The 16,354-nt window shown below is 36.7% G+C and overlaps 1 protein-coding gene across 14 annotated transcripts in view; it reads left to right on the top strand.

The window, feature by feature from the left end:
- Nucleotides 1-16,354, top strand: part of VPS13B (vacuolar protein sorting 13 homolog B) — an 805,543-nt gene that overhangs the window by 63,973 nt on the left and 725,216 nt on the right. For all 14 annotated transcript variants that reach the window (XR_009253621.1, XM_058699594.1, XM_058699595.1 and 11 more), the window contains 2 exons: nucleotides 2,945-3,065; nucleotides 14,388-14,555. Coding sequence is in view for 13 of the 14 variants with exons in the window: in XM_058699594.1 (XP_058555577.1) it covers nucleotides 2,945-3,065; nucleotides 14,388-14,555 (289 nt within the window). In the remaining variant the exon portion in view is untranslated. The remainder of the gene's footprint in view (nucleotides 1-2,944; nucleotides 3,066-14,387; nucleotides 14,556-16,354) is intronic.

The following is a 16,354-nucleotide window of genomic DNA, read 5'->3' on the forward strand; positions in this document are numbered from 1 at the left end:
ATAGTAAATATTGTAATTCTTGTTTTGCTTTTTATTTAATTTGGCTGAGGTAGGATTTGGATGGAAGCTGATCTGTAACTGATGCAATTAAGATGTAGTTGAAATGAAAACTAGGTGAAATTATGAAAAGGATTATTTTCTAATTATATATGCAACCCTAATTTCCTAACTATAATTAAGAAAGATTTGCATTTGCACATTTGGTAGTATTTGTTTTATAGTATAGATTTCTGTAAGTACCATGATTAATGGTCATTTTTAAAGTGACTAAAATTTCAGGATTATTACAAATTTTAAGCAAATTATTTTTTTTCTTTTGAATAATAAAAATGTGTAATTTGTAGGGAAGCTTTCTTCACTCCTATTTTTTTTTAACTATTTGAAATCTTATATTTAGTCTATGCACTTTACCCTTTTTTTGCTGCTAATCACTTTTAAAAAATAAAAACTTGTTCTCTTACTTTAAAATGTTTGTCATCTCATGTATGCCAGATTTATTGGACTGCAGTAGTTTTAGTGCATTTTGGCTGGAATGTTTATTATGACATCACTGTAATCTATATACAGTATGTGATTTCAGATGGTTTCAGTGTTAAATATTTTCATAATTATGCTAGTTTTGGCAGTTCACTTGGAACTTTTTCACATTTCTTTAATGAACATGTTTTACTTCTGGGCTTTTGAGACAACCATATGTTTCAAAAATTAATAGTGTGTTTTAATGTTAACGTTGTGCAGAAGTGTATGACTACAGACATTTTTAAGGATGTAAGCTGAACTAAAAGTAATTACAGTAAGGTTTTATTCATAGTAGTAGTCCTTTAGTATTTAGAGACTATAACATTCCACCAAAATAACAGAAGATGTCATTATAAAGATTGAATAGTGAAGTTGTTTTTTAGAATGAAACACTGTGAAGTTTGGTTTGCATTAAGTTAAAATGACATAAATTCATGTGAAAATTTTTTTAAGATAGCAAATCTGTTACTGTCTGCTTGTCTTGAAGTTTCAAACATTTTTTTTTCTTTTGCTAATATATCACTAGCCTCTGAAGCTGTGTTGTCTTATAAAAGATTCATCTTATATAATTGTTCTCTTAGGGTGGCATTGAATAAAAATTTTGTTGTCTAAAGGTCTTATCATTGTTATTTTCTTTTAGTATCTTATTAGATTGGTAAATTTAGTGGTTTTCCATCTTTTCTTGAATTTTTCTCTTCAAATATGTAAAATAGAAAACTGAATTCCTCACCATTCTTGTATTATCAAATAGTTTTATTATTGATTAATAAATTGGTGAGGCACAATGCACCATCAGTTATCCTTTGTATGTAAGGCAACTTGCTTTTTTTTTTTTTATTTTTAAAGTTTATTTTATTTTGATGGAGAGCATGCACAAATGGGGGAGGGATGGAGAGAGAGAGAGAATCCCAAGCAGGCTCTGCACTGTCAGTACAGAGCCCAACGTGGGGCTTGAACTCATGAACCCTGAGATCATGACCTGAGCCAAAATCGAGTCAAATGCTTAATCGACTGAGCCACCCAGATGCCCCAAAATGTGCTCTTTTATCCCCAAAATGGGAATAAGAAGATGGCTGATGCTTTTACCTCATATTACTACCCAATCTATTTCCTTCCTGTATTGCCTGTCTTCTTGAAGGGGCAATCTCTGTTTATTATTCACGCTTTAAATTCTTACTCACTTTTTGAACTATTCATTTACTGCTCCTACTCTTGTTCCTCTACTAGAACTACTAAATCTCCTTTCTTATTGGTTATTGGCATCCTAATTACCAAATCTTGAAATATGGCCAAGTAGAATGAAGACTGAGAACATTTTTGTAGTTATCTTAAATTTTTTAAATTTTTATTTTTTTTAATGTTTATTTTTATTTGCGAGAGAGCAAGAGAGTGAGAGCATGTGCACTTAACTGACTAAGCCACCCAGGCACCCCGCATCTTTATAGTTCTTAATGTTATCTCACTTTTACTGAACTGGTTCATGCCTTTAGTTTCTGGAGTGGTTCTTTCACCTTACATTGTATACTTTGGCTTTATTTGACTAATCATTATTTCTTGTACATGCTACATACATATATGCTGCTTTTGCTAATGGTTTCCTTCTATGTAACCTCCAATCTTAGCCTAAAACTTTCCTATACTTTTATAAGCCTGACCTCTCTAGTTCTTACAAATAGTTCTTAATAGTTCTTTCTGTTCCTAACTTAAAAATAAAGTACTCTGTAAAACAAGCTATATATGTTTTTAGTGGACTCTGAAAATTAGTATTATATCTAATTTCGCTTTGTACATTCAACAATTAGCACATAAGAGCATTATATAAACTTGTTGAATCAAGGTAAGAAAAGAGTACTGTTTGCACTGTATAAAGGAATATGTTTTGAAAATGTGTTGAAGTTTTTGCTATCCATATCAAAACCCAATTAAGCCTTATGTTTAATGAGAATAATAATTCAGTAAAAATAATAGGATGCAAAGGATTCTAAGGATTATTAAGATTAATCATTAAGGTGATTAAGAAGACAGCTTGGATTCTTAACACACACAATACTGGGGGTCTTACCATGGAAACAACAAACAGGAGACAATTAAGACCTTTTCCATTTATTTTGTATTCAAATGGCAAGTGTTTAAAGCTTTGTTTAATAGTCTTTTTTTGCAAAAGTCATATGTAAGGATTTCTTGACGTTATCAGTTGGTTTGTTTAGATACTCAAGAAAGGAAGAATTTGTGGTTTAAAGTACTCATTATTTTTAAACAGTGTTTGAGAATGCAAATTATAAGAATTGTTTGGTATACAGATTTTTAGAGCTAAAAAATAAAATTAGAGTCTAATCAAATTTAGTAACCCTAAGCTATATATTTAACTGAAATATGTCTCCTAATTCTTGAGTGATGATTGATACTTTACTTTTCTTAAAAATAGGATGACCATGAAAGCTGTGGTTCTAATTCTACCAACCGTAGTACTACGGAGAACACGAAATCATCAGTAAAACCCCGAAGAATTCAGCAGGCTGCTCCCACAGATCCTGATTTACCACCAGGTAACTTCTGAATGGGCTTGTTAAGGCCAAAATTACACTTGTTATTAATCATTTTTGTAGCCAATTGTAGAATATACACTTTAGTATTTAGTGTCCTAAAATACTTAGAGTACATGTGTATGTGGGTTTGCTTCATAACATAAGAACACATTGAGTCCAGAGCCCTCCAAAATGTCTTCTGTTCAAATTTTGATGCTCTTTTGCAGTAGGTTGTTCCTAAAGTTTCTTTCTTACATCCTGTCTGAGCAAAGACATGCCTCTGCTTTCCCATAGTCTCTTTGTTCCCCTTCCTTCTTTTTTTAAATTTTTTTTTTTTTTTTAATGTTTATTTATTTTTGAGACAGAGAGAGACAGAGCATGAACGGGGGAGGGTCAGAGAGAGGGAGACACAGAATCTGAAACAGGCTCCAGGTCTGAGCTGTCAGCACAGAGCCCGACACGGGGCTCGAACTCACCGACCGCGAGATCATGACCTGAGCCGAAGTCGGCCGCTTAACCGACTGAGCCACCCAGGCGCCCCAGTTCCCCTTCCTTCTTGATTAACAGTAAAGACACTAGATTGTTCTGAGTTTCAGTAAACTATAGAATTCACCAGGAGGATCACCATCTGTTTTATTTCCTGAAATATTTATTTACCTAGAACAGTAGTGGCTTACAAATAGCAGTTGCTTAGTAACTATTTAATGAAGAAGAAACCACGATCGTGACCTATCAGCCCCGTGGCCAGAGTGCATTGTTGCCTTTTTAAGTTAGGGGTTGTTTTTATCAGTCACTTCTCTTTTGATTTTATTCATCAGTCATTTCTTTTTCTCAGAGGTATAGTTGATGTTAGTATATATTTGTTTTCTGGGCCAAAGGTTTGTAGGCTTTCTGTTGGGTTTAACATTTAAGTTTTGACAGTCTTCTTGCACCATCTACTAACAGACTGGTGTTAGGTACAGCATTTCATAGCCCTCCTCCTCAGATATGTTCTAAGTTAAATTTCAATTGATTAAACATTTTAAACTAGTGTTACAGTGATGTTAATGCTGATGCTTTATATATTCTGAATTTCATGTAACAAGTCTCCATAATACCTCTGGCTTTAGCATAGATTAATTGCTACAGCTGGAGAAGGTGCCAAGAGAAGATATTTTACTTCTGAATGTTTCTAATTCTACTTGGAGTGATGTGATGGTTCCAGAATCTTCCTTCCTTCCTTCCTTCCTTCCCTCCTTCCTTCCTTCCTTCCTTCCTTCCTTCCTTCCTTCCTTCCCTCCTTCCTTCCTTCCTTCCTTCCTTCCTTCCTTTTTTTTCTGAAATTTATTGTCAAATTGGTTTCCATACAACACCCAGTGCTCATCCCAACAGGTGCTGTCCTCAATACCCCTTACCCACCTTCCTCTCCCTCCCACCCCTCATCAAGCCTCAGTTCTCAGTTTTTAAGAGTCTTTTATGTTTTGGCTCCCTCCTTCTCTAACCTTCCCCCCCCCCCCCCCCCCCATGGTCTTCTGTTAAGTTTCTCAGGATCCACATAGGAGTGAAAACATATGGTATCTGTCTTTCTCTGTATGACTTATTTCACTTAGCATAACACTCTCCAGTTCCATCCACGTTGCTACAAAAGGCCATATTTCATTCTTTCTCATTGCCATGTAGTATTCCATTGTGTATATAAACCATTTCTTTATCCATTCATCAGTTGATGGACATTTAGGCTCTTTCCATAATTTGGCTATTGTTGAAAGTGCTGCTATAAACATTGAGGTACAAGTGCCCCTATGCATCAGCACTCCTGTATCCCTTGGGTAAATTCCTAGCAGTGCTACTCCTGGGTCATAGGGTAGGTCTGTTTTTAATTTTTTGAGGCAACTCCACACTGTTTTCCAGAGCGGCTGCACCAGTTTGCATTCCCACCAACAGTGCAAGAGGGTTCCCGTTTCTCCACATCCTCTCCAGCATCTATAGTCTCCTGATTTGTTCATTTTAGCCACTCTGACTGGTGTGAGGTGGTATCTGAGTGTGGTTTTGATTTGTATTTCCCTGATGAGGAGCGACGCTGAGCATCTTTTCATGTGCCTGTTGGCCATCCGGATGTCTTCTTTAAAGAAGTGTCTATTCATGTTTTCTGCCATTTCTTCACTGGATTATTTATTTTCCGGGTGTGGAGTTTGGTGAGCTCTTTATAGATTTTGGATACTAGCCTTTTGTCTGATGTCATTTGCAAATATCTTTTCCCATTCCGTTGGTTGCCTTTTAGTTTTGTTGATTGTTTCCTTTGCAGTGCAGAAGCTTTTTATCTTCATGAGGTCCCAATAGTTCATTTTTGGTTTTTATTCCCTTGCCTTTGGAGATGTGTCGAGTAAGAAATTGCTGCGGCTGAGGTCAGAGAGGTTTTTTTCCTGCTTTCTCCTCTAGGGTTTTGATGGTTTCCTGTCTCACATTCAGGTCCTTTATCCATTTTGAGTTTAGTTTTGTGAATGGTGTAAGAAAGTGATCTAGTTTCATTCTTCTGCGTGTTGCTGTCCAGTTCTCCCAGCACCATTTGTTAAAGAGACTGTCTTTTTTCCATTGGATATTCTTTCCTGCTTTGTCAAAGATCAGTTGGCCATACTTTTGTGGGTCTAGTTCTGGGGTTTCTATTCTATTCCATTAGTTTATATGTCTTTGTGCCAATACCATGCTGTCTTGATGATTCAGCTTTGTAGTAGAGGCTAAAGTCTGGGATTGTGATGCTTCCTGCTTTGGTCGTCTTCTTCAAAATTACTTTTGCTATTCAGGGTCTTTTGTGGTTCCATACAAACTTTAGAATTGCTTGTTCTAGCTTCGAGAAGAATGCTGGTGCAATTTTGATTGGGATTGCATTGAATGTGTAGATAGCTTTGGGTAGTATTGACATTTTAACAATATTTATTCTTCCAATCCATGAGCACGGAATGTTTTTCCATTTCTTTATATCTTCTTCAATTTCCTTCATAAGCTTTCTATAGTTTTCAGCATACAGATCTTTTACATCTTTGGTTAGGTTTATTCCTAGGTATTTTATGCTTCTTGGTGCAATTGTGAATGCGATCAGTTTCTTTGTCTTTCTGTTGCCTCATTACTAGTGTATGAGAACGCAACTGATTTCTGTACGTTGATTTTCTGTCCTGCGACTCTGCTGAATTCATGTATGAGTTCTAGCAGACTTGTGGTGGAGTCTATCGGATTTTCCATGTATAATATCATGTCATCTGCAAAAAGTGAAAGCTTGACTTCATCTTTGCCAATTTTGATGCCTTTGATTTCCTTTTGTTGTCTGATTGCTGATGCTAGCGCTTCCAATACTATGTTAAACAACAGCGGTGAGAGTGGACACCCCTGTCGTGTTCCTGATCTCGGGGAAAGCTCTCAGTTTTTCCCCATTGAGGATGATGTTAGCTGTGGGCTTTTCATAAATGGCTTTTATGATGTTTAAGTATGTTCCTTCTATCCCGACTTTGTCGAGGGTTTTTATTAAGAAAGGATGCTGAATTTTGTCAAATGCTTTTTCTGCATCAATTGACAGGATCCTATGGTTCTTATCTTTTCTTTTATTAATGTGATGTGTGACATTGATTTGCGAATGTTGAACCAGTCCTGCAGCCCAGGAATGAATCCCACTTGATCATGGTGAATAATTCTTTTCATATACTGTTGAATTCAGTATGCTAGTATCTTATTGAGAATTTTTGCATCTATATTCATCAGGGATATTGGGCTGTAGTTCTCTTCCTTTGCTGGGTCTTTGGTTTAGGAATGAAAGTAATGCTGGCTTCATAGAATGAGTCTGGAAGTTTTCCTTCCCTTTCTATTTTTTGGAACAGCTTGAGAAGGATAGGTATTATTTCTGCTTTAAATTTCTGGTAGAATTCCCCAGGGAAGCCATCTGGTCCTGGACTCTTATTTGTTGGGAGATTGTTGATAACTAATTCAATTTCTTTGCTAGTTATGGGTCTGTTCAAGTTTTCTATTTTTTCCTGTTTGAGTTTTGGATGCGTGTGGGTATTTAGGAATTTGTCCATTTCTTCCAGGTTTTCCAGTTTGTTGGTGTGTAAGTTTTCATAGTATTCCCTGATAAGTTCTTGTATCTCTGAGGGATTGGTTGTAATAATTCCATTTTCATTCATGATTTTATCTATTTGGGTCATCTCCCTTTTCTTCTTGAGAAGCCTGGCTAGAGGTTTATCAATTTTGTTTATTTTTTCACAAAACCAACTCTTGGTTTCGTTGATCTGCTCTACAGTTTTTTTAGATTCTATATTCTTTATTTCTGCCCTGATCTTTATGATTTCCTTCTTCTTCTGGGTTTAGGCTGTCTTTGCTGCTCTGCTTCTATTTCCTTTAGGTGTGCTGTTAGATTTTGTATTTGGGATTTTTCTTGTTTCTTGAGATAGGCCTGGATTGCAATGTATTTTCCTCTCAGGACTGCCTTCGTTGCATCCCAAAGTGTTTGGATTGTTGTGTTTTCATTTTCGTTTGTTTCCATATATTTCTTAATTTCTTCTCTAATTGCCTGGTTGACCCATTCATTTTTTAATAGGGTGTTTTTTAATTTCCATGCTTTTGGAGGTTTTCCAGAGTTTTTCCTGTGGTTGATTTCAAGTTTCATAGCATTGTGGTCTGAAAGTGTACATGGTATGATCTCAATTCTTGTATACTTATGAAGGGCTATTTTGTGACCCAGTATGTGATCTATCTTGGAGAATGTTCCATGTGCACTCGAGAAGAAAGTATATTCTGTTGCTTTGGGATGCAGAGTTCTTAATATATCTGCCAAGTCCATCTGATCCAATGTATCATTCAGGGCCCTTGTTTCTTTATTGATCCTGTGTCTAGATGATATATCCATTGCCATAAGTGGGGTATTAAAGTCCCCTGAGATTACCACATTCTTATCAATAAGGTTGCTTATGTTTGTGATTAATTGTTTTATATATTTGGGGGCTCCCGTATTTGGCACATAGACATTTATAATTGTTGCTCTTCCTGATGGATAGACCCTGTAATTATTATATAATGCCCTTCTTCATCTCTTGTTACAACCTTTAATTTAAAGTGTAGTTTGTCTGATATAAGTATGGCTACTCCAGCTTTCTTTTGACTTCCAGTGGCATGATAGATCTCCATCCCCTCACTTTCAATCTGAAGGTGTCCTCAGGTCTAAAATGAGTCTCTTGTAGACAGGAAATAGATGGGTCTTGTTTTTTTATCCATTCTGATACCCTGTGTCTTTTGGTTGGAGCATCTAGTCCATTGATGTTCAGCGTTATAGAAAGATACGGGTTTAGAGTCATTGTGATGTCTGTAGGTTTCATGCTTGTAGTGATGTCTCTGGTACCTTATCTCACAGGATCCCCCTTAGAATCTCTTGTAGGGCTGGTTTAGTGGTGATGAATTCCTTCAGTTTTTGTTTGGGAAGACCTTTATCTCCTTCTATTCTAAATGACAGACTTGCTGGATAAAGGATTCTCGGCTGCATATTTTTTCTGTTCATCACATTGAAGATTTCCTGCCATTCCTTTCTGGCCTGCCAAGTTTCAGAAGAGAGATTGGTCACAAGTCTTATCGGTCTCCCTTTATATGTTAGAGCATGTTTATCCCTAGCTGCTTTCAGAATTTTCTCTTTATCCTTGTATTTTGCCAGTTTGACTATGGTATGTTGTGCAGAAGATCGATTCAAGTTACGTCTGAAGGGAGTTCTCTGTGCCTCTTGGATTTCAATGCCTTTTTCCTTCCCCAGATCAGGGAAGTTCTCACCTATGATTTCTTCAAGTACACCTTCAGCACCTTTCCCTCTCTCTTCCTCCTCTGGGATCCCAATTATGTGTATGTTATTACGTTTAATTGTGTCACTTAGTTCTCTAATTCTCCCCTCATAGTCCTGGATTTTTTAATCTCTCTTTTTCTCAGCTTCCTCTTTTTCCATAATTTTATCTTCTCACTCACCTTTTCTCTCCTCTGCCTCTTCAATCTGAGCTGTGGTCACATCCATTTTATTTTGCAGCTCATTTATAGCAGTTTTTAGCTCCTCCTGACTGTTTGTTAGTCCCTTGATCTCTGTAGTAATAGATTCTCTGCTGTCCTCTATACTTTTTTCAAGCCCAGCGATTAATTTTATGACTATTATTTTAAATTCATTTTCTGTTACATTGCTTAAATCGTTTTTGATCAGTTCGTTAACTGTCGCTACTTCCTGGAGTTTCTTTTGGGGAGAATTCCTCCGTTTCGTCATTTTGGGTAGTCCCTGGGGTGGTGGGGAACTGCAGGGCTCTTCCGCTGTGATGTCTGGAGTGACTTGAGTTGGTGGGCGGGGCCGCGGTCAGACCTGATGTCTGTCCCCAGCCCACTGCCAGGGTCAGTCAGACTGGTGTGTACCTTACCTTCTCTCCCAGGCACAGGTCTCACTGTGGAGTGGTATGGCCCCTGTCTGGGCTACTTGCATACTCCCAGGCTTGTGGTGCTGCTTCGATGGGATCTGGCGTATTAGCTGGGGTGGATTGGCAAGGTGCACAGGGGCAGGAGGGGCAGACTCAGCTAGCTTTGCCTTCGGTGGTCCTCTTTGGGAGGGGCCCTGCTGCACCGGGAGGGAGGCCGACCTGTCGGAGGGATGGATCCACAGAAGCACAGTGTTGGGTGTTTGCCAGGTGCAAGCAAGTTCCCTCTCGGGAACTGGTTCCCTTTGGGATTTTGGCTGGGGGATGGGCGAGGGAGATGGCACTGGCGAGCGCCTTTGTTCCCCGCCAAGCTGAGCCATGTCCTCTGGGGCTCAACAACTCTCCCTCCCTGTCCTCTAGCCCTCCCGCTCTCGGAGCAGAGCTGTTGAGTTATAACATTCCAGATGTTAACTTCCGCTGGCTGTCAGAACTCACTGTCTGGCCCCTCCGCTTTTGCAAGCCAGACTCAGGGGCTCTGCCTTGCCCGGCGGGCTGCCCCTCTACCGCCCCGGCTCCCTCCCGTCAGTCCGGGTAGGGCGTACCGCCTCTCCGCCCTTCCTACCCTCTTCTGGGGGCCTCTCGTCTATGCTTGGCTCTGGAGAGTCTGTTCTGCTAGTCTTCTGGTGGTTTTCTGGGTTATTTAGGCAGATGTGGGTGCAATCTATGTGTTCAGCAGGACGCGGTGAGCCCAGTGTCCTCCTCTGCTACCATCTTCCCCTTGAATTTCCTCCAGAACTTTCTATTTTTTAACATTTATTTAATTTTGACAGAGTCAGAGCATCAGCAGGGGAGGGGCCTAGAGAGAGAGGGAGACACAGAATCAGAAGCAGGGTCCAGGATCCCGAGCTGTCAGCACAGAGCCCAATGCAGGGCTCGAACCCACAAACCGTGAGATTGTGACTGAGCCGAAGTCAGTTGCTCAACTGACTGAGCCACCTAGGCGCCCCAGAACTTTCTAAATTTTTGCCTACTAATTAACTCCTTGGGAAAAATCCTTGGCGAATTAAAATGTAAACTAACCCTATTTTGTTGTTTATTAAATGGGCAGTCCTTTTACTTCTCCAAATTTCTGACTGCATATCCCTTAAAAAATTCCTATATGAGCTCAGCTCATTGTATTAAATATTCTCCACCAGTATCCTGGCAAAGAATAATCGGTTTTAGGTTTAATGGTTAAATCTTGTTACACATCTTTTTCTTTTAAGAAAGAGCTTGTTTATGATGAATTTAAAGCTTTTGTCAGTTGTTGATTTCACAGATAAAAAATTATTGGCTAAATTGAATCTACTCAAAACAGGTCGCAGACTTTTAAAGATCCTTTAGAGCCTTTATTAGAATTTACCCTTACAGTCAGAATTGTGAAAATTGTTCTATTTTTGGGAGCATAGACTGTAAAACATAAAAATAACTGAAGAAATACTATTTTTAGAAGCATAAAACAGAGCTGCATTCTATTTTAACTTTAAGGTAGCTTTTGGATTAACAAGTGATTTCCTGCCTTACCTAACAGGAGGACTAGTATCCTCTTTTATGCCAACATAAATCACCGTAAAGGAGTTGCTTAGGAAGTAACTGAACTTGTTGGGCAATTACTGGGAGGCAGAGCAGTTAAAGTTAATCTTACCAAAGGGGGAAAAAAAAGGGATAATTTGAGAATCCAGCTGGATAATGGTAAATCATTTTATTTAAAGTTTGACTCATATGGTTATTTGAGGACTCTTTTCTGGCAGCCTTATCCTGCCTGGGAACCATGTTAAGGTTCTTTCATGGTAGAGCTGAATTTCTGGTCTCAGAATTTTCTAGGGCAAAGTTATGGGTGTGGTTATAATTTTGAGGTTTGAACATTTACGTAGATCTAGAGATACTTTTTGAGAAAAGTTTGGTGTTACCAGTAGTCATTTGTTGTACAACCTTGAAGGATGGGTGGCTCTTGAATAGGAAAATAATGCAAGTCAGTATCTACCTGTCAAAAATGGGAAGTACTGGGGTGCATAAATGGGGTAGTTGGTTGAACATCACGCTTGATTTTGGCTCAGGTCATGATCCCAGGATCATAGCCCCCCTCATCAGACTCCATGCTGAGTGTGGAGCCTGCTTAAGATTCTCTCTTTCCCCCTCTGCCTCTCTTGTGCTCTCTTTAAAATTAAAGAAAAAGTCAAGAATGTTAAAAAGAACTTTACCTGTAGTAATTTGAACATAAGTTGCCTACATGATGCTTCACAACCCTCAAATTGTACACAAAAATGTTTTTAGGTATGGTAACCAAGTCATCAACCATGCAATTTCTGAGTTTCAGCAACTTGCCTTTCCAGTGAAAACAGGATAGATTGTAGCTGTTGTCTTTGTAACCAAAATTGTTACATGTCATTTAATTTAGTAGTATTAGATAGATAGATAGATAGATAAATAAATAAAATCTAGTCTTTGTTCTCTAGGATTTCATAGTTTAACAGAGAAAATAATTATATCTAATCATACACAAATGGCAGTAATAACTTAAGCCTAAGAAAAGTGGTAGAGGTGGTCTTAATATTGTGTAGGTTTTGGAGGACACTGGAGAAGAGGATGTAGGGGAGAGGACATTTATACTGGGCCTATAATGAATAGGGAGAATGGACAAAGAATATTCTAAACCAGAGAAGAGCATGAGCGAAGTCAGTGAAAGTTCATAGTGTTTTATTTGGTCCTGTGGGCATAGATGTATGTGTCTGGAGGAATGGGATTTGTGGGTGGGAGAGAGTTGGATAATGGTAGGAATTTCTGGAAAGGTTGATTACTAACAGGGTGTTGTTTTAGAGGCATCCAGTATGACATCTGTAGGTTCTATTCCCAGAGTGACCTTACATTTTTAGATGCTTGTGGAAAAGACCTGGATTATTGTTATGTCATCTGAACAGATATACTCTGAGGGAGTTCCTAAATATTTAGTGATGAGAGCTAGTAGATCTGCTATTTGACACTCTTCTATAGCTCACTTAAAGCTAAGTTATATGCGGGATTAGGGAAACAGTGTATCATTTTTTCCATTAGTTACTGTTACTTTGGTATTATATTTTTAATAAGGAAACAGTCTCTGGGAGTAGTTCTTTTTAGATATTTTATTGTTTACCTTTGGTGAATTGGCTTATCCATCTCAACATGTATGCTAGTTTTATAATGAGAAACTGAGGGAAGATGTTAAAAAATAGATGAAAATCTATCATTAGTGTTCTGTCTGTTCAAATACATTTACAGTATTATGTTTCTATTCTCTTGCATTATCTATTTTCTCCAGTTCTATCCTTCAGAGTTTTTCTTTTGAAGGTAATAAAAACTCCTGAACTCTTAAGAGGTTTTTATAAATTCCTTATTGATGACATGTTTTTCAGAAATAGGAGAACCAATATTAGTCATGTTCTTGACTTCTTAGAAACAGGATGTTCATTTTTATTTTTATTTTTAACATCTGTGTTGAGTAGTAATAGCATGCGGGAATATACATTACAAGATTGAAACTTTTGATATTTAAAATTTCTTTTAGAAGCTTAATTTGTTAAGCATTATTTTAGCATTTACTCTTATAAAAATATTTATACCTTACAATTTATTGATACTGTGTATATTAATTTTGTAGCATATTGACATATTGTAGCATATTGACACTCTAAAAGCTGCTAATAGCTTCCATATATGAGGAAAACTTGATCTTAGTTGTTTTACATTTCTTTCCTATTTGTATCCTTTGGGAATGAATGAAGTAGTGGGTTTTTGCAAATATGTTATGGTTGAATAGATTTAAATAGGCTTTCTCTCAGCAGTTATTATAGATGTTAATAATATCAGCTGCTGACAGAAGTTGATTCTGTTTTGTCCAGTTAAGTTCTGAATACAAGCAGATAGTTCATGAAATAGCTGACATTTTAAGTAGCTTTTAAATAGGTTTTATAGTGGGAAATCAAGTGAAATCACTTCTTCCTGTGTTTTTAAAAATGCTGTTTATGTTTAGTTTTATTTATATTTTCAATTAAATTCCTCACTAATGTGTCTATATTCAAATTTATTGCGTGAGAAACTTATGAGATTATGGAGTATCCCACAGAAGCATGAAATTAAAAGTTTGGAGATTTTAGGCTGCTAGGGATAAAAAAGAATGTTCACTGGTTCTGTTTTGATTTTTTTTTAAATTTGTTTCTCATTCTTCCTTGTGTTCTCATTATGGTTTTCTCTATTCATTCCTTCAATACTTTTCTTTTTTCTTATTCACTGTGTTTTTTCACCTCTTTAAATTCTGTCTACATTTTCTTCCTCATTTATATTCTCTCCTTTCCACTAGTTCATTATTTTATATTAGTAAGTGGAAGCACTTGAAGCCATTATGATGGTCATATTTCTCCTATCTTTCCTCTTGCCAGACTAACTTTTGAATATATTTATGGCTATTAGAAGTAGGAAGAAAAGATGGCAGCTGGCTCAAAAACAGTCTTAAAGAAGCAATTCTTCTTCAATACATTGAATAATCAGCATGTAGTAATTTTTTTCAGTTGGGAAAATGTTTTTAAATAGGCAGAAGCCAGACAAACTACTGAATATAGGATTATTACTGAATGGGATATAGTATTATGTTATTAAAAAGGTGTAGTCTCTGTGATTTCTCTTAGTATATGAACACTTCATCGTATAGAACTTCTTTGTAATGTTTTTTTGGTGGTGGATCTGCTACATAATAGCTGTGTCAGTTGTGCAAGCCTGTCTACCTATCTGACTGACTGTTAGGTTCCTCTTTGTGTAATATGCCGAATGATATCCGCCTATCATATACATTAATAAGTTCAGTAACATTTTTAGAATAATTATTTATTGATAGACTTATGGCTAATTGAATCCTTTTTTTTTTTTTCCTATTTTGTAGGTTATGTGCAGAGTCTGATTAGACGAGTTGTAAATAATGTAAATATTGTTATAAATAATCTCATACTAAAATATGTTGAAGATGATATTGTTCTTTCAGTCAATATCACTTCTGCAGAATGCTATACAGTAGGTGAATTATGGGATCGTGCATTCATGGATATTTCTGGTGAGTAAATACTAAAAAGAGTTTCGATTTTTCCATTATTGAAATAGTTGTTTTGGTTTCTAAACCAGTTTTGGGCCAACTGGCTCTTTGATAAATCTAATGAGAGCTTTTTGCCTTCAGCCTAGAAAATGAACATATAAAAAATAATTTAGCATACAATTGCAGGGGGTTAATAGACCCTCAGATTAACAAATCCGGAACTCAATTTTTAATATTTTTATGTTTTACTCTTTCTTACCGCATGCATATTTCAAGTGTATTATATTTTACAATGCTATGGGTTGTAATAATAAAAACAGTTAATATTTTTAATGGATTTGAAGGAGGAAAAGGAACACTTTGATTTTGCATTGCTTGGTAATGGCAAAACTATAGATCTGACTGATACATGTTTTAGGTTAGTATATTCCAGAGCATATTTGGGACTTATGGATCATCTTAGTTTTGTCAGAAGAATTAGTAATAAATCCTAATATTTGTTGATACATGTTCTGATAGGGTAAGAAGTATACATTTTTTTTTTGAAAAGGTAGTGAGGAGAGTATTGTGAGCACCTTTTATCTAGGACTTGCCAGGGTATGTATTTGGTAACAGTGCTGGCACTGAAGTTAGACTGCATGGGTTTGGATCCTGGCTGTCCTACTTAGTAGAGATCTATGACCTTGGGTGAGTTACTTTACCATTTCTTAGTTTCCTCTTTTGTAAAATGGGGGTAACTAAGAGCTTGCTTAGAGTTACTGTATTAAATACATTAGAGCACTGAAAGCACCTGTATGTGTATCTTGTACATAGTGCTGAGAAAATGAGCTGTTAGTATTTACATTTATCTTCTCAAATTCTCACTCTGTAACATGATGATATCCTTATTCCTTTGCTTATATATTCACTTACTCATCTTAAGTCCTACTGTAAGGAAAGCAAAATGAAATTTTGGTCTCAAGGTTACTTAACTTGCTTAGTTTAGGCATACAACTAGGAACCAGCAGAATTGGATATAGTCTCATGTTTGTGTGTTCTCCAAGCTTCAGTCTTGACTTTTTTTTTTTTTTTTTTCTATGTAGGCTCCACACTCAATGTGGGGCTCGATCTTAAGACCCTCAGATCAAGAGCTGTATGCTCTATCGACTGAGCCAGCTAGGTGCCCCTCGATCTTTACATTTGAAAATGAAGAATAATGTTGTGAGGCATAAATCAGTGTATATGCAAAGTCCCAAGCACTGTTTCTGAGACATTGTTAATGCCTCCCTCTCATCTTCTGTTGAAAAAATATTCCATACAAAGGCCACAAGGAAAAAACTATGGAAAATAGAAAACAAGCAGAAGTGGATAATGCAGGATTGATTGAATGTGTTGACATTTTATGGGTAGAAATTTCACCTATAGTTTTAATATACAAGTAATGCCAATATTACTTTGGGAAATAACAGTGATTTATAGAGAGTCTTGGATTGGAAGTTAGGGCATCTTCATTTGAATCTTCGTTCAGCCACTAACTTTGTGTATAACCTTGGGTGAATCATTTGTAAAATGAATTATTACTACCAACGTGATGATTTAAGAAAATCAAGTATCCTACCACCTGAAAGTTCATGATGATGGTGGTGATAAAAACAGCAAAAATAGTGTCTTTCACTGTTAATAAGCAGTGCTTATTAACTGCTGGGCCTGGTGCTATGCTTTCTACATTATCTTGTTTTAACCCTTTAACCCTCTGAGATATGTACTATTATTTCCCCTTTTATTAATTTTTAATGCAACAGTTGATATTTACAAAGGGATTTAGGTAACATATTTGTTAT

Source organism: Neofelis nebulosa, chromosome 14, assembly GCF_028018385.1.
Source record: "Neofelis nebulosa isolate mNeoNeb1 chromosome 14, mNeoNeb1.pri, whole genome shotgun sequence".
NCBI classification, from domain to species: domain Eukaryota; kingdom Metazoa; phylum Chordata; class Mammalia; order Carnivora; family Felidae; genus Neofelis; species Neofelis nebulosa.